The 24,163-nt window shown below is 41.6% G+C and overlaps 1 protein-coding gene across 1 annotated transcript; it reads left to right on the plus strand.

Moving 5' to 3' along the window:
• The first annotated feature begins 29 nt into the window (after window positions 1–29).
• LOC134568952 (uncharacterized) lies at window positions 30–23,757 on the plus strand. The gene is made up of 12 exons (XM_063427694.1): window positions 30–179; window positions 11,736–11,845; window positions 12,638–12,671; window positions 14,138–14,298; window positions 15,513–15,594; window positions 16,213–16,405; window positions 17,345–17,412; window positions 17,623–17,699; window positions 18,318–18,418; window positions 21,420–21,502; window positions 22,016–22,168; window positions 22,961–23,757. Exons 2-12 carry the CDS (start codon window positions 11,780–11,782, stop codon window positions 23,098–23,100), a joined length of 1,158 nt encoding a protein of 385 aa, XP_063283764.1. The 5' UTR covers window positions 30–179; window positions 11,736–11,779; the 3' UTR covers window positions 23,101–23,757.
• The last annotated feature ends 406 nt before the right edge of the window (window positions 23,758–24,163 follow it).

A 24,163-nucleotide genomic window follows, 5' to 3' on the forward strand; every position in this document is an offset into this window, starting at 1 on the left:
ACCAGGCCTCGCTTGCACTTGTAGTTTTTCAGTCAGTGATCGCAATAGAATAGAAGAGAGTTCGAACTACAGCTCCCGGCATGCTCCGCGCGGACGGTTAGGGGACGCTGGTAACTGGGCGACAGTTTGAATCTTTCTGACTTGGAGAGAGGAGAGAGGAGAGAGGAGAGAGGAGAGAGGTCTGTCTGCTTTATAATATAATATAATACACTATATAATAATATAATAATAATAATATATCACACAGTGCTGTCTGCTTTATAATATAATATAATACAATATATAATAATAATATAATAATATATCACACAGTGCTGTCTGCTTTATAATATAATATAATACACTATATAATAATATAATAATAATATATCACACAGTGCTGTCTGCTTTATAATATAATATAATACAATATATAATAATAATATAATAATATATCACACAGTGCTGTCTGCTTTATAATATAATACACTATATAATAATATAATAATAATATATCACACAGTGCTGTCTGCTTTATAATATAATATAATACAATATATAATAATAATATAATAATATATCACACAGTGCTGTCTGCTTTATAATATAATATAATAATATATCACACAGTGCTGTCTGCTATATAATATAATATAATAATATATCACAGAGTGCTGTCTGCTTTATAATATAATAATATATCACACAGTGCTGTCTGCTTTATAATATAATAATATATTGATACCGGAGAAACTGACGGAAGCCAAGCACAGAGAGATGGACACAGGTTTCTTCAGGAAGGAAGAGATTCTTTATTGGATCACCGATCGGGACTCAGAGGGACTAGCGTCACCAAAATACCACAAGTTCTGAGCCCCGGACAATAGTGCAGGCTCCTTATATAGGCACATAACTCCTCCCATATTAAGCTCCACCCGCACATTCTCTTAACCAATCAACACAAATAAGAATTAACTTCCTGTTTGACCGCATGGCTTGTCCAGCACAATGGAGGAGGGGGAATACTACATCCTGTATTCTTGCACATGCTCCGTACACTACTGATCGTATCTTGCCTCGTGCAACCAACTGATCGATACGTCAGCATATGCACGTACACATGCCACGTGGTAATCTCGGCCTACTAAATTTATTTTTACCGAGATTCCACCACATTCCCCCCTTTGATGCCTCTTGATATTTTACAATTACTTGAGGCATCACTTAACCTTGGTTTGCATACACCGCAAGTTACCCTGAACCAGACCAGACTTATCTTATGAGGTGAATCTTCAACATTCATCTTCCTGCATTGGTTCTCCTTGATCTAGAGCCTTATACTTATATATCGCCATTATCTGTGCAGCAGCCTTCCTCTCTGCTATACTTCCTATCAGGCTTTGCACAGACCTAACTACTAAGGGTATAAGACACGGTAGGAGTAGACACAACAGTAAAATCAGTAGGACTCCACCTACCACTGCCTTAAGCCCTCCAAACCACTCATACCAGCTACCAAACCAACTACTTGGATTATACCCTTTCCATACCTGAGTAGGCACATGCGCTAGTTTAACCATATGGCTAGTAAGCTCAGCTATTGCTTGCCCTTCATCATCTATTTGAAGACAGCAATTGCTTAGGTTAAACTTCCCACATACACCTCCCTCTACTGCCAAAAGGTAATCCAAGGCTAATCTATTCTGGTATACTGCTGTCCTCATCCTGGTATTATGTTTCACTAGGAGATTGAGCGCTTGTGATGTTTCGTTAGTGATAATCTCAACCACCGCCTGTAATCTTATAATGCGGTTGAGCATATAAATAGGGGTTCTATAACCAAAGGTACCATCTTCTGCCCACGTGGCTGGCCCATAATAATCTATGATACGCTGGGGAGGCCATTCATTATCTTCCCAGGTGCCTATCTCTAAGGGTCCCCTTTTCTTCCTATGATTCACATCATACACTTTAACACCTAAAGTCTCACCTGTTTCAATCGGTAACAAGAAGAAGGATGGTTTGAGCATACCCAACACACATGCCCCTTCCCAGTCCTGTGGCAGCTCCGAATAGGCTTTCTTACCACAGATCCAGTACAAATTTGCTGGGGCTCTCCAGGTAGATGTGATAGATAGATCAAACCACACATCCTTTAAACTGGCATATCTAGCAAACGGGTTAGATGGTTCTGAGACATTTGAAGCCGACCACCAAGTTGTATTTTTAGTATCATCATCATAAGCTTTTTGCCCTAGACAAGTTAATTCTCCTACAGAAGTATTATACATTATTCCTTTCCTTGCTATGCAAACATAACCTATGATGGAGGTCTTTAATCTCCACTCAGATTTACCTCTAACACTCAAATGATAATCGGCTTGTGTAGATATTAGTTGGTCAACTGCCTCAGAACCGGACATTACCTCCTTTGCTTCCCAAGGCCATTGGTCTCCCATGTTAGTACCTCCACACACATAGCAGTTGGTAACATTAAGACTACCGGCAATACTTTCGGCTAAATCGATGAACAGGTTTTTAGCTTTATGGGGGATCTTATTATCTATACTCATCTCTTCATAAAAGGAATGGTATACTTGATGAGTTTGGGAGGATACCGTATCAGTCTCTATCCCTATAAACAATAATGTCCCAGGATCTAAACCCGTCCCGTATATCTGAAACCCAAATAAATTGCCATATTTGTCTAAGAACTTATCGGGGTTATTTATAAGTATATGGATGGGATTACATTCCATAGACTTACAATATGGGCTAGTCGGCAACTTAGTCACTATCATGTCTTTATCTACTGTCTGTCCCCAAGTCGCCCACCCCACACAAGACCAATAGGGGCAAAAGTTATAGTCTTTATTTGGGCATCTAGGACTTACATATTTATTTTTACTACTGGGACAAATATATTTATCATTAGACCCATACGTCCTCTCCCATCTAAGATCCCCACATACATTCCACGGCTTTCTACCACTCGATATCGCTTTACACGCATCAAATAGCAGAACACGCGAAGAATGTACGGATTCTAACACCGTCTTATTAATTAGGGTCCCCTGAGGATCTCCATTCCTGAGAGTCAACCAAATTGTACGAGGTTGATACTCTGGACTGAAGCACTTAGGTTCTCCTACTCCTAAATGGCACACACTATAGTCTATATTTAAGTATCTACATCTCGATACATCTCCTTTACACTCGTATTGTGAATGCCAAATTAGGGTTTGGGAAATATGGTTACCTGTTCTCGTAGTCTTAATGCATACCTCACAGCTAGGAGTGTCGGTACCTCTACCTTCCTGAATATAAAAACACATATAAATAAACACTATAAAAAGCACATCTTTCGCCGTCATCCTCAGTCTTCGTCCGTGCGATGGAACCTCAGCTTCCAGGATGTGAGGGCTGCAGGGAATGGAGTTCTGCTCGTCTTCACAGGTGTCCCTTCGAGACTTTCCTGGCTTATACACTATGTGTTGGTAAGCGGACAGGCTTTATTATGGCCTTCTCACTCACACCTGTAACAATAAAATTTGTAATCCACAATAATTCCTCGTTACTCCGACTGAGTAGTGCGTTTCAACCGGATCTTGCAGGGATTCTCTGGATCTGCTGTAACTTGCCAAGAATCGACTGCTGCTGGTTTAACCCTGGAGTGATGTAGCCACGGAGTCACTTCGGCTACTTTTATCGCTGTAGGGGTAGACAAAAGAACAACATAAGGACCTCTCCACTTGGGCCCTAACGGTACATTATTCCACTCTTTAATCCACACTTGATCTCCTGGATGATAACTATGAACAGGGGGATAAATATTCACAGGTAATCTATCTTGTACCCATTTCTGTACCTCCTCCATAGTCTTACCCAACTCTACAACCTGCTGCCGGGTAATTCCTTCTCCCAACTGACTCAAATCCCCCCTTAAGTTACCAAGTACGGGAGGTGGTCGCCCATACATAATTTCAAAAGGAGAGAGGCCCATCCTTCTGGTAGGGGTACTGCGGATTCGCAATAGAGCTATGGGTAAGAGAACGTTCCACTTAAGTTGGGTTTCCTGACACATTTTAGCCAACTGGTTCTTAATAGTTCTATTCATTCTCTCTACCTTACCAGAACTCTGGGGTCTATATGCAGTATGAAGCCTCCACTTTATACCAAGCATATGAGTCAGTTGTTGTAGGCACTGATGAACAAAAGCTGGACCATTGTCCGATCCTATAGAACAGGGTAGTCCATATCGGGGTATTATTTCTCGTAGCAGGAATCTTACAACTTCTCCTGCTTTCTCTGTACGAGTAGGACATGCTTCTACCCAGCCTGAATAGGTGCACACAATTACCAACAGGTAACGATGTCCACCCGATTTAGGCATCACTGTAAAGTCTATTTGTAGATCGGACATGGGGAGTCCCCCCATAAACTGGACTCCTGGTGGCTTTACTGGTCCTTGTCTTGCATTATTTTTAGCACACGTTACACATCTTCGTACAATGGCCTGAGTCAAGTTGGACAATCTTGGTATGTAGAAATGTTTTCTGAGAGATTCTTCAGTACTGTCTCTCCCAGAATGTGTCCCGTTGTGATAATTTTGGACAATTTCTACCGCTAGTGATGCTGGTATGACTATTCTTCCATCTTCTAGCTGATACCACTTGTTCTCCAAATACTTTCCCGGTTCAGTCTTTAACCACTCCTCTTCTTGAGCTGTATAAACTGGAGTCCATTGGGACAGTGGAGTTGGTATAAGAGCAGCTATATGCCCCACATACTCCTGTCTTCCTGATTCAGCAGCACGCTTAGCTGCACTATCTGCCATCCGATTTCCCTTGGTTACATCACCATCTCCTCTCAGATGCGCTCGACAATGTATGATACCGACTTCTTTCGGCTCCCACACTGCTTCCAATAGTTGTAGGATTTCAGCTGCGTATTTGATTTCTTTGCCTTCTGAATTCAGTAGTCCTCTTTCTTTATACAAAGCTCCGTGGGCATGAGTGGTTAAAAACGCATACTTAGAGTCCGTATAGATATTCACTCTTAAACCTTCAGCCAATTGTAACGCTCGTGTTAGTGCTATTAATTCTGCCTTTTGTGCTGATGTTCCTTTCGCCAGTGGCCGAGCTTCTATCACCTTGTCTATTGTTGTTACTGCATATCCTGCATAGCGGATCCCTTCTTTCACATAACTACTGCCGTCGGTATAATATTGAACATCGGGGTTCTGGATGGGAAAATCACGAAGATCTGGTCTACTTGAGAATACTTCATCCATTACTTCCAAACAATCATGTTGACTTTCAGTAGGTTGTGGCAAAAGGGTAGCTGGATTTAAGGTGTTTACAGTCTCTAAATGCACTCACACAACATTGCTTGATACTTGGTCATACGGCTGTTACTAAACCAATGATTTCCTTTGTAATCCAACAACGTCTGTACTGCATGTGGGACTCGTACATAAAGTTCTTGACCCAGAGTGAGTTTATCGGCTTCAGCTACTAGCAGGGCGGCTGCAGCTACGGCTCTTAGACAAGGTGGAAGTCCGCTGGCCACTGCATCCAATTGTTTAGACATGTAAGCAACAGGTCTTTGCCATGATCCCAAGTACTGTGTCAATACTCCCACAGCCATTCTTCTTTGCTCGTGTACATATAAGTAGAATGGTCGTGTGTGATCAGGTAGACCTAATGCTGGGGCACTCATCAAAGCCTTCTTCACATCTTCAAATGCCGTTTGCTGTTCTTGAGTCCATAAGAAGGGGTCGTGCTCTGTACCTTTGATGGCTGCGTACAGAGGTTTTGCCAGTATCGCATAGCTGGGAATCCATATCCTACAGAAGCCTGCTGCCCCCAAGAATTCTCGCACTTGTCTTCTATTCTTGGGTATTGGTATTTGGCAGACAGCTTCTTTTCTCTCTGGCCCCATAATTCTTTGACCTTCAGAGATATGGAATCCCAGATACTTGACAGTTGGCAAACACAACTGAGCCTTCTTTCTGGACACCTTGTATCCTGCCTTCCAGAGAATGTGTAGTAGATCGTGCGTTGCTTGCTGACATTTTTCCTTTGTAACTGCTGCTATCAACAAGTCATCTACATACTGTAACAATACACACTCTCCTGGGATAGACTCGAAATCCAGTAGATCTTGACTTAGAGCTGAACCAAATAGGGTAGGTGAATTTTTAAACCCTTGGGGCAGTCTTGTCCAGGTCATTTGGCGTTTTGAGCCCGTTACAGCGTTCTCCCATTGGAAAGCGAAAATACATTGACTTTCTGCGGCAATTCGGAGGCAAAAGAAGGCATCTTTGAGGTCTAAGACTGTGAAGTAAGTAGCCCCGCCCGGAATTAAAGCAAGCAGGTTATATGGATTGGGTACGACTGGATGTATACTAACAACCGCATCATTGACTGCGCTCAAGTCCTGCACAGGTCGATACTCATCTGTACCGGGCTTTTGAACAGGCAGCAATGGGGTGTTCCAGGGGGAAGTACAGAATTTTAGGATACCATACCGTATGAACTTATCCAGATAGGATTGAATGTTCTTCTTAGCCTTCTGCGGGATGTGGTATTGTCTTAGGCTCACTGGATAAACCCCAAGTTTCAGTTCAATTTTTATAGGTGGAATATTGCGGGCCAGTCCTGGTGGGTTGTTCTCTGCCCAAACTCCTGGTATGTTGAATAATGTCTCATCACTCCTAGGGTTTTGGCTAGTCAACACTGTATAAAGTCGCCACTCTTCTTCCTTTGGTACGGATACAGTCATAATACCTGAAGGTCCATTAAACTTTAAGGATGTTGTTCCATTTGGTAGGAACGTAATCTGCGCTTGTAACTTTGATAGCATATCACGTCCCAGCAATTGGACTGGACATTCAGGCATATAAAGGAATTGATGTTTTACTACGTGGCCTCCCAATGTACAGAGTCGACTTTTAAGAACCGGTTTTTCAGCACTTCTTCCAGTTGCTCCTATCACAGTAATAGTCCTTCCAGATGGAGGAGCAACTAGATTAGTCACCACTGAATGTTCAGCACCAGTGTCGATCATGAACGCACTCCTTTTTCCCCCTATTGATACATCGACCATAGGCTCCGCTCGACCAAGGGGGATGGAGCCCGGTCGGTATCAATAGTCCTCCATGACCGTGTCAGCCAATCCTACGAAGTCCCTACCTTCTCTATCGCGGGACCTTTGCGCTGCTGGAATATACCTGTCTTCCCTAACACTTCCTCTGTTCCCATTACTCCCTCTATAACCATTACTCCCTCCGGGGCCTCCTCTACCTCTCGCTCTGCCTCTAAAGTTTACATAACCTGTCCTAGGTCTGTCTCTCTCAGACTGTTCTCTTCGCGGACACTCATTTCTCCAATGCCCTTCTTCCCTACAGTATGCGCACTGATTCCTACTTAGAGGTTCCTCATTCCACTTACTATCGCCTCTATCTGGGCCCCGTCTATCTACGCCTGCGATCGCTACAGCTAGCATATCAGCCTTTTTACGCATCTTGCGCTCTTCCTCTTTCTTGCTTTCTGTTTCCCTATTCATATAAACCTTATTCGCTACCTCCATTAGTTGGGTGATTGACATACCTGCAAACCCTTCTAACTTTTGTAGCTTGCGCTTAATATCTCCGTAAGCTTGGCTGACAAAGGCGGAGTTCACCATTCGGGAATTATCTGCGTCTTCCGGATTAAAGGGGGTATACAAGCGGTATGCCTCCAATAATCGGTCATAAAAGACACTGGGCGCTTCATCGCTTTTCTGGATCACCTCAACTGTCTTCGACATGTTAATAGCTTTCTTTCCTCCGGCTTTCATGCCAGCAATTATAGCGTCTCTATAGGCTCTGAGTTGAACCATATCAGCACCATTTACGTTCCAATCGGGATCAGTGTTGGGATAATGTGTTGCGGCCCATGCTGCTGGATTAGCTTGGTTCAAAGCACGGGCTCTATCCTCTAGTGCTTTTATGGCTGCTTGATTTATTCTTGTCCTTTCCTCATTGTTAAATAAAGTCATTAGTAACTGCTGGCAATCAGCCCATGTCGGATTATGCGTCTGTACTATTGAGGTGAACAGATCAGTCATGGCTTGTGGTTTCTCGGTATACGAGGAATTGTGGGTCTTCCAGTTTAAAAGGTCGGTTGTAGTAAATGGGACATATACGAAGACAGGGTCAGCGTGTGCCATTTGACCTGCGGCATCGATATAGGCTGACCCGGGATTCAGACGAAGAGGCATCTGATAGTGCTTTAATTGTTGGGCACCAGTCAACTGTCGGGTTTGGATGGGGCTACGTAGAGAGGCGTCAGTCATGGGTTCCGGTCGGGGAGAGATAGGGTATGGGGATGTGGGAGGTTGGCTTTGGGAAAAGGTCGTAAATAAAACACTTCGAGCCGAGCTAGATGAAGCTTGACCGGAAGTCTGAAGTGGCGCCAAATCAGGATATTCGTTTTTAATGGGGGTTGGTTCTGATTCCGGAAGGGGAGATTTAGTACGAGGGGGGGTGGATCCTGTACTGGAGGAGGAAGCGGAAGTGGATGGGGGTAATGAGGGGAGGGCTGCAGGACTTCCTGCGTTTGCGTCACTTCTTCTTAACGGAAAGTAAGGGGGCGGCAAAGGGATCTCGGACTCAGGGGGCGTGTCCAAAATGGGCCTAACACCAGTCCTAGTGGACGAACAAGTCCTAGCTACCATGAGGCGACATTGCTCCTCGTGGCATGTCCGGAGCCATTTTGGCGAGTCATTTACGGCCTGTCTCCAACAGTCAATATAAGGAAACTGGCCGTAAAGTTCAGGCCTACCTGATACAGCCACGTGTAAGCGCTGTACCAGAGTTGGATCCAAACTGCCACGTGGCGGCCATGCCGCAACCAAAGTAGGCCACTCCCTAGTACACAAAGTGACCAAACGTACAGGAGACATTTTAACCCCAAAATCACAAGTTTTGAATCCCTTTTTAAAATTCTTCACCATACAACCTAAGGGATCCGGGATCGTTGACTGCGACGCACCCATACTTAACAATGGAACGTCGTCGACAACGAATACTATACACGCGTACTATTCAACAGTCACACCCGTTTCCTCTGGCAACAGCACCACGTGGTACAGTTACCAAGTGAAACGTACACAATAACAATAAACACTCAGGGAATTCCCGTACACACACAGCTGTTACACCAGTCACTATATAATCAATATTATGCCCTTTGGCGTAACTATACAGTCACCCACGCTATAATTCTCTATATACGAATTACCCGTCTATAACACACCCCAGTAACATCGTCTTTTACAAATAGCGGTTACAGTACGGTTAGCATAGGTCAAAGCACAAGTTAAGGTCACAATACAATTATTAGTGGTTATGGTGTTAAACATGCAATGGACGACAATGATTAGTACTTATATACAGTGTCAGTAAATATACAGGGTTATGGTACCGTGCACTATAATACAGCAACACACTATTAACACTCTCGCTAGACGGCTGAGCTCGCGCTATCTAACAAGATATACACTTTACTAAAACAATCGTTAACACATTTACAATTCCCAACTAAACTATTGGCCAGTACCTTGAATGGACTACCTAAAAACAATCTACATACGTTTTGGTTAGCCACACTGCCCAATCACCACATATATAGCGAGCTAGAGGACCGAATTTACACAGACGCCTCTTAGTCGCACTATCAAAAGTCTAGTGGGTTCCAAATTTACACGCCTTCCCACTTAGCCCAGATAGGATGAGAACTAGCGAACCGAATTTACACAGACGCCGCTTAGTCTCCCGGTCCCTCCGACCTAGCGAACAAAATGTACACCCTAGAACGCTAGTCTAGACAAGACACCGGTGTCCGGCTAGGGCTATTTACACCAGAGCCCCGCCTGACTAACAGAATCAAACGGTCTGACTAAAGAGCGTTCGATCGAGCGGTGCGCCTTCGCTCCTTCCCTCCGACAGAGGGGGCAGATACACAGATTCAAAACCCCTTTGGGCCTACCGCACAATCGGTATACCCCTAGTGGGTCCTGCCGTCTAAAACAGCAGTTGTCTTACCTCCTCGTTCCTGAACCTGAGTTCACACTCATCGACGGGGACACCCCAGCACTTCTCACGTAGAGGCCGATGATCTCCTGGACAACAGACCAGTGGCGCCGAGACGAAGGGAGGTCCACGCAGAAGTTCAGGGGTGCAGCCGTAGAGAACGTGGGCAAAGATAGACCGTCTCACGCCTCTGCCTCTCAGCTACCGTTGAACGATGAGCTTCCCGGCCAATGCACCAAATGATACCGGAGAAACTGACGGAAGCCAAGCACAGAGAGATGGACACAGGTTTCTTCAGGAAGGAAGAGATTCTTTATTGGATCACCGATCGGGACTCAGAGGGACTAGCGTCACCAAAATACCACAAGTTCTGAGCCCCGGACAATAGTGCAGGCTCCTTATATAGGCACATAACTCCTCCCATATTAAGCTCCACCCGCACATTCTCTTAACCAATCAACACAAATAAGAATTAACTTCCTGTTTGACCGCATGGCTTATCCAGCACAATGGAGGAGGGGGAATACTACATCCTGTATTCTTGCACATGCTCCGTACACTACTGATCGTATCTTGCCTCGTGCAACCAACTGATCGATACGTCAGCATATGCACGTACACATGCCACGTGGTAATCTCGGCCTACTAAATTTATTTTTACCGAGATTCCACCACAATATCACACCGTGCTGTCTGCTTTATAATATAATATAATAATATATCACACCGTGCTGTCTGCTTTTTAATATAATATAATAATATATCACACCGTGCTGTCTGCTTTTTAATATAATATAATAATATATCACAGAGTGCTGTCTGCTTTATAATATAATATAATAATATATCACACCGTGCTGTCTGCTTTATAATATAATATAATAATATATCACACCGTGCTGTCTGCTTTTTAATATAATATAATAATATATCACACCGTGCTGTCTGCTTTTTAATATAATATAATAATATATCACACCGTGCTGTCTGCTTTTTAATATAATATAATAATATATCACAGAGTGCTGTCTGCTTTATAATATAATAATATATCACACAGTGCTGTCTGCTTTATAATATAATAATATATCACACCGTGCTGTCTGCTTTTTAATATAATAATATATCACACCGTGCTGTCTGCTTTTTAATATAATATAATAATATATCACAGAGTGCTGTCTGCTTTATAATATAATAATATAATCACACAATGCTGTCTGCTTTATAATATAATATAATAATATATCACACCGTGCTGTCTGCTTTATAATATAATAATATATCACACAATGCTGTCTGCTTTATAATAGAATATAATATAATAATATATAACACACAGTGCTGTCTGTTGTATTTCAATAATAATATAGTAATAATTATATATAACACACAATATGAATATTATATAATATATAATGTCATAATAATAACTTTTTTACACACCCAGTGTTGGCTGCTGGCCTTTATAACATTTTATATTAAAAATATATATCACACACAATATAATAATAAATAACACAGTCAGTGTTGGCCTTTGTAAAAACAATATTCTAATAACAATATATAATGTCATAATAACAGAATGTACAGTCTGGTGACAGACACACTTACATTTGCAATTCCCAGGTTAATTTCCAATAATTCGCTTTATTTTTATTGTGATTTGGATTTCCAGGTAGTTCTGCATTCATTGCTGTATATTGTACCTTCGAAACAAGCATGAACTGGGACACCAAGCTGGATGGTATTCTGAATGCAACAGACATCAATATGGCTAGAATCAAGGTGAGTATGTAGGGCCCTCATTCTGTATTTATAAAGGGCCAGAATAGGCTTCAATGAGCACTTCTTGCACACAGGTGTGGGGACGTGGCACCATGACCGAGTTATTTAAAATGTATCAACTACACAGCATCTGCCTTTAATAATATAAACCCATCCTGTATTACTAACTGTAACCTACACAGTGCACCAAACTTGTGTGGGAGCCTGGAGGAGTATGCCTTTAATAATATAATCCCACCCCGTATAACTAACTGTAACCTAACCTACACAGTGCACCTAACGTGTGTGGGAGCCTGGAGTGTCCCTTTAATAATATAAACCCACCCTGTATAACTAACTGTAACCTAACCTACACAGTGCATCTAACGTGTGTGGGAGCCTGCAGTGTCCCTTTAATAATATAAACCCACTCAGTATAACTAACTGTAACCTAACCTACACAGTGCATCTAATGTGTGTGGGAGCCTGGAGTGTCCCTTTAATAATATAAACCCACTCAGTATAACTAACTGTAACCTAACCTACACAGTGCATCTAATGTGTGTGGGAGCCTGGAGTGTCCCTTTAATAATATAAACCCACTCAGTATAACTAACTGTAACCTTACCTACACAGTGCACCTAACGTGTGTGGGAGCCTGGGAATTGGGTGAATCCGTGGTTTTGACACAATATGGTTGGCAGATGTGATGTTGTTTGTACAGAAATATTATTTCACAAACTTTTTCAACACCATGTTTTTCTGTCTGTCCCCTAGAAGCACATCCCTTTATTACTATGCTTTTATTCACAGGAGCGCTTGTACGCCCGAGGGGAACTTACCAGAGGTAAATTGCTCTCATATTTCTTCGAAATATTTTATATAATGTTAAATGTACACTGCATAGTATTTAAAATGAGAATATATAGAGAGAAACAAACTCACAGGCTTACTGCGCCAGAGGCCTCTGGCCTCCTTCCTTGCCGAGCTGGGCATCATCCTACGAAAGGCTCCTGACCCTGTTGTGAAGGGCCGCTGGGACGTGCCCCGCACGGGAGTGGATACCGGCTGAAACAGACCTGACTCTTTTCTTTAGTTTTTTCTGCGAACCAAAAGCCAGTCTTCAGATGGCATTTAACGCGGTTCTAATGTTATCACTGTTATATATATCTGTCACGTTACTAGATGCAGACCTTTTATTTTTCTTAATTGATATATGCTCAACTAATGGATCCACATACTACCACACAGACGTCAGGGCTCCAGACACACACTATTCCCCCCTATAATGCTCAGGGGTAATTGATCACTGTTAATACTTCGACCGAATCCAGGGTACGGCTAGCTGTTGCAAACCGCATTTTTGGCTACTCTCCCCAAACTATTGATCTCCAGGGCTAGACACTTTTTAGGTCCCACACGTAGGTCCCTAAAACACACCACAGGACCACAGGACCTTATTCAGGAGTGTTGTATATAACCGGACTGTACTATTTTCACCATCATTTCTATATATATATGATTACTTAAATGACAGTACTATGTTGTGCATTGTATTCATGTTTTACATTTTTATTGACTTCACCCTTCTGTCATTCTCTATGCTTAAAGGACCACTATAGGCACCCAGACCACTTCAGCTTAATGAAGTGGTCTGGGTGCCAGGTCCAGCTAGCATTAACACTTTCTTCTATAAACATAGCAGTTTCAGAGAACCTGCTATGTTTACTTTAGGGTTAATCCAGCCTCTAGCGGCTGTCTCATTGACAGCCGCTAGAGGCGCTTCCGCGCTTCTCACTGTGATTTTCACAGTGAGAAGACGCCAGCGTCCATAGGAAAGCATTGAGAATGCATGCGCATTCAGCCGATGATGACGACGTCGAGGAGGCGCTGGAAAAATAGGTAAATTTAACCTCTTCCCCCCCTACAGCCCGGTGGGAGGGGGCCCTGAGGGTGGGGGGACCTAGAGACCCTATAGAGCAAGGAAAACAAGTGAATATGACAAAATATAAATAAAGAATGTAAAACTTTTTTTTAAAAAGCCCAGAATTATCCTTCTACCAGCACTTCTTTAATCAATTCGTCTTCGCATTGTCCTGGGTATTGTTAAAGTCCTTTGTTTATAGATCCTGTGTAAAGGAGACATGATAACATTGTAATATAAAGTATTAACCTAAGGTCTTTCTACTAGTTTCCACGTACGTCCTGGGGTCTCTGTTATTATTTCACAGCCAAATGTGACAGACATACGTTACTTACTTACAGACTGACTATTAACCACGTTTAACCCTTTATTTTCTGAACAATTTCTAGCTGATGTCCAGTTTGATCTGCCACAAGAAAAGACCCCTCTTTATGAAGAGCCTCCCTCTAAACCTTCTTCACCATATGTTTCATACACAAATGGCTTTAGCCGAGTATCCCCGTCTGAGGACAGGGTGACCGTGAGCAGCCAGCTTCTATCGCAGGCTAAGGTAAGTGTCTAGTCTGCCATATATATTATAGGAACAGACTAGTGATGTCATGGGCCACACTAACACCAATATTTCCAAGGGCCATTGCAGCTTTGCATGACTGCAGACCATATCATCAACTGGCAGCACTATGTTGCAATGTCCCAGGTATAAGACGGCCCCTCACAGCTGTCAGTCAGTTGGACTCTCATAGTTTTCCTTTATTCTGTTAGGGTCGAAGTTGTCCCTTTACACAAATCTGCCAGTTCACTCAAGACTGGTAGAAATAACCTCTAGAAAGCAGCACAGAATATTGAAATACAGATAGGGCAACAATTCTTAAAAGATACCATAGGTATTTTCTAGAGTACACTTTTTTCTTCTTCTTCTAAATCTGTTTTTGTTTATTATTATCCCTGTATGAATTATTTCCTACTTTAGTCCGAAGGCCGAAAGGGGAACACCCTTAAGTCAACACAATGCAAAAACATTAGGAATAGTATTTGTTTTGGCTTTTATTTTTTGTACTTTAGTATTTCTCAATGCAGGCCATTAAACCAGCACATCGTTTAAAGGAACACTTTAGCTTTAAAAAGAAATATATGTCATTTCAATTTCAAAGTGTTCCTTAGGTTTTTGGTTTCAGGCACTGCGTTATCAATCCTCTGCTTCAACGAGAAGCATTGGCTGAGTCAAAACGCCAAACTGGAGACCTGGGAGAAAGTGGCTGTCTGTGTTATAATTGCACAAGAAACCAATTCACATCAGCCTAACGCGTTTCGTGGGTAAATGGACCCAGTTCATACATTCCCCAATTTTGCTGGCAATCACAGGGCTTCAAGCGCAGAAAGAGGGGACTCAAACAGAGAAACATTATTAAGGAGTTGTATTGCTGATGGGCAAGATTTTACTGCCTCTATATCCAGTGGAACTTTGGAATATACATATCCAGTGGATTATTTGGGCTGTAGTTGGCTTATTTGTCTAGTTATTTAACAGCTCTAGAGTGTAGTTCAAGTGTGTAACTCTAAACACTGTGTTGCTTTGCATTAATAATACAGTACATGCATCACATGTTTATATTTTGAGTTGCACAATATATGTGGACTTGATTTGTATTATCGAAGCTCTGACCTCTTGTTGGGTTTTCTTCACTGGAGAATTTGTGTAGATCTTTAGTAGATTTACCCCATTGGGTGTGTGTATATGTTTATGCCATGTGTTTCCTCCTTTAGATGATCTCCTCCTTACATCAGGCAATAGGCAGGCTGGAGCGAGACCGTGACCACCAGGAGCAGAGAATCCAGGGCCTGGAAGGTAAAAGACTTGTGTGCCCATCACCAGCCATGGAAACACAGTCTTCAGTGAAACATGTCATTTGGGATTATCAAGTGCCACATGTAGATACCTGTCTCTTTAAATTGTAAATGCCAACCTTGCACCTCTGAAAAGGCATCATGGGTAGTAGTTCACAAAGGTTAGCCATCACTGCAGTGAAGTCGGCAAAAAACCTTTGGATACTGATAGTGTCTTGCCGTATAATGCTGACATCAAGTGGCCACTGGGAAGCAGTGCAGTTGCATGTCTGTTAATAATTAATAGCAATCAAATTATTCAAGCGAATAACTTTTCTGGCTATATTTAGAATATCTCACTATGGTTGCAGATATCGCAGAGCTCAAAATGTAGCTCATTCGTTCTCAGCCTTAGCTGCATTTCTCTGCTTTTACTCACAAATTGATTCACTTCTCTGGAATAGAGGAGAATTGAAGAGGTCATTTCAACCAAAAATGGTGTTTTTGTGGTTAGCGTATTCACAATAACCACCGTGAAGGCTTGTTGTGGCATGGCTAATGATGTGTTCATAGGTGGTTGCTGATTTGGTATGTTGTCACGTGTTTTGACCTGGTTATTATATGGTTTTATATTTTATAGATGAAGTACGCCATCTGCGAGGGGCACAGGTTGACCCACATGGGGCTGATTTGGAGAGAAAGATGGAGAGACTAAAACAAGAGCTGTCCAATGAATTACGCCACCTGCAAGAGAGAGGACGGGACTCTCCAACAAGAGACACGAGTTCTGCGCTGCGTTCTACGGCCAGTATCCTACAGGAAGTAAATGAGAAGTAAGTGACTATACCCACCTGTAACTTGGTCAGAGCGTTCTCCTTCATCCTGGTCACTTATCACAGCTTAAATGAAAATGCTTAGATTTAGGGCACGTGGTATGCAAGTGTAGAAAATGTCATTCTTGTGTTGTGCGATCAGTCAGCAAATTGCTGGTTACATCTCTAGCGTTTGACATTGAGTCGGAAATGTGTGTCGCTCACAGTACAGTACAATCTCAGGCTAAGCTTTGTGATATTGCTTGCAGTTACATATGCTTGTCAAGGAAAAAGGCAAAATTATTAAACTTATCCTGTTATGTTTAAAAAAGCATTGCTTTGTTAGAAAGCTTGTTGGTGTTTTTCCACTGTCCTTTTAGGTTTCTTTTCTTGTACTTTAAAATTCCATTAACATTTAATTATAAAAAAAGAATATCTGTATATTAAATGATGTCTAATTTAACGATGCAGATAACCGTAACGCCGAGGAATGCACCAATAACACAACTAGACTTTAGAGGATTATGGATATGGAAATTGAGAAATCACTAGCCTTCATTTTCAAACCCTCCCACCACTAACTTTTACACCTTACATCCCACTATCTGTTATCCCAGCCAATGCTCACTATTTTGCCACCATCGATTACTTATCAGGATTGTGTGCTCCCTCTGCCTGCAGCATTTTGTGTCTGCTGATTATTTTAAAGCAACTGATGGTACCAAAAAGTGAGCGTTGGATGGGATAACTCACAGGAGTATAAAGATGGCTGTCAGTAAGAGGGAATGGGAAAGGTAGGCAGGTGATCTCTTTAATAAAAAAAAAGAAAATCAATATAAATGTAAAAAATATTTTTAAAAATGGCATTTTATGATATGAAGATCATACTAAGTTATAACATTTTTTTATGAGAGTTAATCTTTAATGTGAGGATTTTTACTTTTCATTTATTTATTTTAGCAAAAGAATCCTTTGGAAGGAGTATGAGAGTCTGCGCAGAGACATGGACTATCTCCACCAACGTCTCCGTAAGTGTCACCATTTACAGAGAGCTGCCATTGGGAATCCATCTCATTAGTGGGTACCAGGCATTTAGCTTGGAGTCCTGAAGCTGGTAAAGGACTAGGAGCAGCTGAGTTATGTTTTGGTAGTAACGTTGTAGATGAGTTTCAGTAAGATTCGTTTTAACCTTTTATGTTATTTAGACGTTGAATAACATTTCGATGTTTCTCTGTCAGGTCGTCAGGAGGATGATTTGCTGCGCCAGTTGTCAGAAAGTCAGGATGTGAAGAGAGCTCAGGAAAGGAATGCTAAGGTGGGTGTGCGAAGATGTCAGTCTTTACCAGTAAATTAAAAGGAACTGTCACTTTGGAGATAATGGCACGTTCTGATTGCTAACCTCAGCCCCCATTTAATATTTTTGGAAAAACTTTTCAAAATAAGATAAAATATTTTGATATATTGATATGAATATATCTCATATATATGTGATATATATATTTATATATTTTTTCAAATATAGAAAAGCTTATGCAACATCATTAAATTAAGAACTAAGCTTTCCGTTGGTTGTGCGTAAAAAAAAATAAAAAAAAATTCAAATCTAATTCTGTCCAGGTACAACCTGGCATTGAGTGCGAATTAATTGGGTCCCATAATTCAGTACTCACACCTATAATATTAGCAGTATAGTAAAGTAATGCCCAGCACAGCAGGATCATGGTAAGTGTATTACCTCTGCTGAGAATTATTGCTAGAGCTGAGTTCGCACTGATCTGTTGCCAATTTCCCTTTAAGCAGCCTCAATCTTCTCTAATTAGACTGTGATATCAGTGCGCTTCCTGACTGTAAATATTTCATTTATCATTCATGATGTCTCTGTAGTAAATAGATTATCATACACTGGATTCATCCATTTGTTTCTTTGATTTAGATGCTGGAGGGAGTCATAAGCAGCCAGCAGACTCACACAATGGATCTAAACCGAACAAGGATGGACACACAAGGAGTGCAGAGAGACCTGCTGCAGATCAGGTAAAAGTAGACAAAAAAAATCTCTTAACAGTAATAACTAAACTAGAAAAATTCTCAACTCCACTATAGCAATAGCTTGGCTCTCTACTTTTTTTTTTTTTTTTTTTTTTTAATTTTTGTAACTTCTTAAAACTTTTTGTCCTTAACTAGCCCAACACTAAATTTTCCAGTTTCCCACGAACTTCCACCTACCTCCGCTAACTAAATCCCCAATTTAAAAATATTGGGAAAAAAATTAAATACATTTTAATCTTTGATGGTAAAAATACTGTGATCTGTAGTCTAATCACTGCAAGCAGTGATCCAAGGGTAGGGAAAGCGTTAATTGCTTTAAAAGAATAGGGCTAAAGGGGACACTTTAAAAAAAAACATTTCACACAGGGACACAAAGTAGCGCACACCAATCCATCTATCTGCACTTCACAACAAGGTGGAGGAATGCGGATCAGGCGCCCAGGCACCGGGGTGCCCAGAACAGCATTTTGTCCAGTACATGCCAGAAATTTTCCATCTAATGTCCTTAAGGATAGGATCCACATGACGAAACATTGCTGGCCAGTGTTTTGAAGTGGTTTAAGTCGTGCTGTAGGCAACCAGATGACTTAATCTCAGTGTTGTAAAAGTAATGTATTGTAGATCAGTGTGTTAAATGGATTATCGAAGCACCACAATTACTGCTGCTTGATTGAGATATTATAGTGCAAGGACTCTGTATGAATTCTCCTTAAAATCCAGCCCATACAGAGATATTTTAATATATTTACCAGGGTTTAACTCCAGCCCTGACTGCTGCTATCCCTCAGCACAGAACCCGACTTCTGGTCTGGCTTTGCAGAATTTGGGCACCAGGAACATTAATTGTTAACACAAATAGTATGATTACCGTGAACACAGACTTTCCACTGACCTGCCCAGGCTATGTGGGATATCTTTTAGACTCGCAATCATTTTGGGTAGAGACCAGACAGACAATCCTCATTTTATATAGTCTTAACTTTCATCAGTACCTGCTAGTCAGCGTTGGACTGTCTGTGGCGGTGCAGAAACAGTGGCAGACATTGGGGTTAGAATTTAAGAAGCTGATGGATCTACATCGGGACAGTAATATCCAAATTCATGGAGCACAGAGAGGGTAGGCCTGCGGTCCATGCTTGGTTGTGCTATGAAGTGATAGAGGGCCAGGCCCCAGACTTTTCTATCTTTTTCCAAGATTTAGAAAGCTGCAACCAGATTCTCAGCTGCTTTCTGGGATCCAAGTGTAAGTGAAATTAGAGAGATTGTTATATACTGCGAGTTCATTACACTGTACTTTACCTTAAAGGGGCACTATAGTCAAGAAAACAACTTTACCTTAAAGGGACACTATAGTCACCAGAACCACTACTGCTTAATGTAGTTGTTCTGGTGAGTATAGTCAGTCCTTGCAGGCTTTTCAATGCAAGCATTGTTGCCTAGGGACACCTCTAGATGCAGTCGCTCAGACGGCCACTAGAGGTGCTTCCTGTGTCAGTGCCCAGTGTGCAGCACCCATGTACAGTGTATCCACACTCTTCATGGAGGCGCTGAACGCTCCCTATAGAGATGCATTAATTCGATGCATCTCTATGAAGAGATGTTGATTGGAGCAGCACTGCTTTTGTCGCACATAGCATCCCAATGCTTTCTTATTGGATTGGCTGAGATCATCAAATTGGATCTTCCCAGCCATGGAGACGGGGTCAGGCACAGCGAGACAGATACGACGTGCGAAAAGGTAAGTAAAATCACCTTTTCAGAGAGATCTAAGGGGGACTGGAAACCTAAAATCCACACAAGCACTATAGTGCATAATGCACGACTCTGCTGTCTCACTGCTGAATTCTCTGCCATTTAGGAGTTAAATCACTTTTGTTTCTGTTTATGAAGCCCTAGTCACACCTCTCCTGGCTGTGACTGACACAGCCTGCATGAAAATAAATAGTTTCATTTTCAATCAGATGGTAATTTACTTTTTTATCTCCTAAACTGTACATTGAACTTTAATTACGTACACGAGGCTCCTGCAAGGTCTAGAAGGCTTCAAAAGTGCAGAAGATAAGAAATTCTAAATTAAACAGAATTTGCAATAAAGGAAGTATAAACATTAGATGACTCTTTACAGGAAGTGTTTAGGAAGGCTGTGTAAGTCACATGCAGGGAGGTGTGACTAGGGCTGTATAAACAAAGTGATTTTACTCCTGAATGGCAGAGAATTGAGCAGTGAGACTGCTTTATTAATCTGTTGTTTTGGTGACTATAGTGTTCCTTTAAAAAACACACACTATGGGGAGCAGTCCTACATGATGACAGTGGATACAGTTGGATTCTCCTCCCTTTGGAAACTGCTACAACTGACACTCAGCCACCGGTCCCTCCGGTCAGCGAGCAGTGAGCGGGCTTATCGATCACCGCCTGACCTTTCGACCTCTGACTATAAACCCTTATCCTCCTACTGGGTCTCCAGAAATACCCCAGATTTGTCCCAGTAAGCTGGTTCCCACATATTGTGCACAACATGTATTCATTATGGATGTGGACATTGCATGCTCTATAGCCTCTTCTAGTTTAACTGTGATAATCCTTAGAGTAAATAAGCAGATCTCTTATATTGTACATTAGGTGCTGCTGTCATTACAAGTGTATTGGTACATTGTCTTTGGGACGGAGAAAGCAGCGCATGGTTTTATAACGGCAGCATTCCCTCCGGTTTCTTTTCCAGCTGAATCAAACACAAATCGTTTCAGATCAGTGACAGATACTAGTGGGGTTATTTACATAGATGGGATTTGTAGAGAAATTGGACATTTTGAACTAAATAGGCTGATTTGAAATTTCCGATTTAGTTAATTAACACTTTAACTATTGTTCACCTCCCATTATGCCTTGCTAACATTCAATAAGGACAATCTACTAGTCCTGGGTTGCTTCTACTGCATTGACGGAAGCTTAAAAGACGCTTTTTGACTCTGTTTATAATTTTCAGGTCATCGATCAGTGAGTTAAAGGAAGATATGCAAATTCTAGAGGGAAAGGTGTACAGACATTCTGCCAGCAGCGGCCGAGGTGGTAAGAGAATCTAACCACCATGTTTGTCACGGCTGTGAATGATACCTAACGGCTGGCTGAGTGTTGTTTGAATCGCAGCCCACACGGTTTTGCAGTCTGCATAGCTTTACCATCATCATAATTTCACTTTGGCCAAATCCGATTCACAATCTGTAATTCCTTGAAATTGTAAACCTACCATTCCTGAAAGCAACCCCCATCCTGTATTCAATGTCTAATAATTAAAATAATAGCATCATTTATTCAATAACGGGGCATTTGAAGGGACTCTCGTTAGCTGGCAAATTCCAGAGCAATGCATCTCAAACGCGGCTCCTAGTGATTGATTCAACCTATCGATTTGGGAAGTGTCAGAACAGAACTCCCTTTGACAATATTATATTCCTTTAACAAGTTTCTCATTCCTGGGTGACCAATAGTTTTTAAGCAAACTCTTACTTAATTTTTGTTGCCTAACAAAATGCTTTGGATATAAATTATATTCCTGATCAGTGAATTTATCTGCCAAAACAGGAAAGGCCGGGACGCGGAAGAAGAAATCTGTAAAATCTCAGTGTCCTTCTTCTTCTTCTTCTGAGGAGGAGGATTCATCATCTCAGGTCAGCCTGGCAGACATTAGCTCAGAGGACACGTCGTACAGTCTGGGAATCCCACCTGCGTCACGTGGTACGTCCATCCCGCTACACTATCACATTAATGGTAACGTGCACAAATGACGAGGGCCAAACAAATCCTTCATGATTTACTAGAAATTCCAGAGAACTTTGACAGACTTGGTGAATATTTCAAATCTACCACTTTTGTCCTAAAATGTATTGATATTTTCTTTAGATATGTCTGTCTTTATTGATCAAATCCCACCATTAGTAGCAGGCAGACATTGCCACCTCCACCTTGGAGGAGGAGGTATTTTGTGAAAAGTTTTGCATATAAATTAGATATACACCCGCCCGGAGGTGATCTTGCCACCCACGTGTTTGGCAGATGGCAGGTCAGAATTAAAATAAACAATATTATATCAGAAGGCATATTCTGAATAGGATAAAGCAGACCGCTCTCCTTTATAAACCATTGCCAAAATCAAATGTGCGTAAAACCATTCAGCATGTCCGCTTGTCATGTGCTGATTTGTGCCTCCAGTATAATGTTACGGATTTAAAGAGATACCGCTAATTAGGACAAGGTCCAATGCATTCTGGAAAGAACTCTACCCAGTGTGAATTGTATGATTAAGAAAATAATTCAATTGTTGATCTAGATTAAAAAAATATTAATATAACTGGGTTTCCTGCTGAGCTGATTAATATTATATAATGTTTTTCAGGTCATAGGCCCAATAACCAATGTTTAAATGTATCCATAATTATTATTACTGCCATCTGTACCTAGAATGATGGAGGTGTAATAAATATTTGTTGAGATGTAATAATTTAATCTACCAATCTGCCTTGTCAACAGGTTCTAATGAAAAGTCGAGTACTAGCCGCGGGGTCGGCAGCAGAGACAAGACAACTAGTATCCCGAATGGGGATGGCCTTAGCGATGACCTTGATGGCCTCTCTGACAGCCCTCCCGAACTCAATTTCAGTGACCTCTGACCTTTCTGTGATGTCACCGTACTGGGACACTTATCGTTTGAATATTTACTTACCCAGCAGACTACAATGAGTAGCATCTTCCAGGCGCAATGCAAACCAAAGACTGTACATTGTATTTCATTATCGGATGTACTGTTACAGCAACAATCAACCAGAACAGGACTTTTTTTTTTATGTTATCAAGAAAAAAAAGATTTTTATACATTGATTTTATTTAATGACTAGGACTGGATGAGCAGCACATTGACAGACCTGAAGCATCAAAGTAGCCGTCTGCTTTCATTCTGTAGCTGAGTGTGGCTTAAATGGCTTATAAAAAGTGCAGATCTAATTATGGCCATGTCCACATCGGGTAAAGACTGAATCACTGTGCTCACATTTGCACCAATTGTATTGAACCATCGTCGCTCGTTCTCCCACAATGTGTTTTCAGTCCGCTGTCTAGGACTGTCTGCCGCTGCTATGTATGAGATATAAGAACATGTTCTCCTTTTATATATAATTCCATAAATACATTTTTTTATATTTAGTCCAAATGTGATTTGAAGTTTTTTTTCATTTGTGCATTTAGATCATATTGTGCCAAACTGCCTCCACTCTAAACAGAAAATACTCTATGTGGATCATAATCATTATTAAAGAAAACCTCCAGGCACCATAACCACTACAGCTTGCCCCTTCCTCTTTAGGCATCCAGAGCTAAGCCCAACACATTGGGTGAAAGCATGACCTTATCACTCTTGACCAAGAAGCTAAGCTCTGCATTACCAGGATTATCTCCGACAAGAGAACTTCTGGCTGAGAGGAGGCAGGGAGTGGCACCCGGCGAACCCCAGGTAAGAATTAATCTGTTACTAAACGGTCTGACTGATTACAAAGGCGGTGCACCCAGGGCCGGACTGGGAATGAGAAGCAGCCCTGGAAAATTATTCTATACCAGCCCCATAATGCATTGCGCCAGCATAGTGCACAGATAGGGAAGCGGGAAAAATACCTTAAAACTGAAAACTATCACTCAAACGTGAAAGAAAGCACTCAATAAACAAAAGAGCGGATTTGTTGT

The sequence above is a fragment of the Pelobates fuscus genome, chromosome 7 (genome assembly GCF_036172605.1).
Source record: "Pelobates fuscus isolate aPelFus1 chromosome 7, aPelFus1.pri, whole genome shotgun sequence".
Classification (NCBI taxonomy): Eukaryota; Metazoa; Chordata; class Amphibia; order Anura; family Pelobatidae; genus Pelobates; species Pelobates fuscus.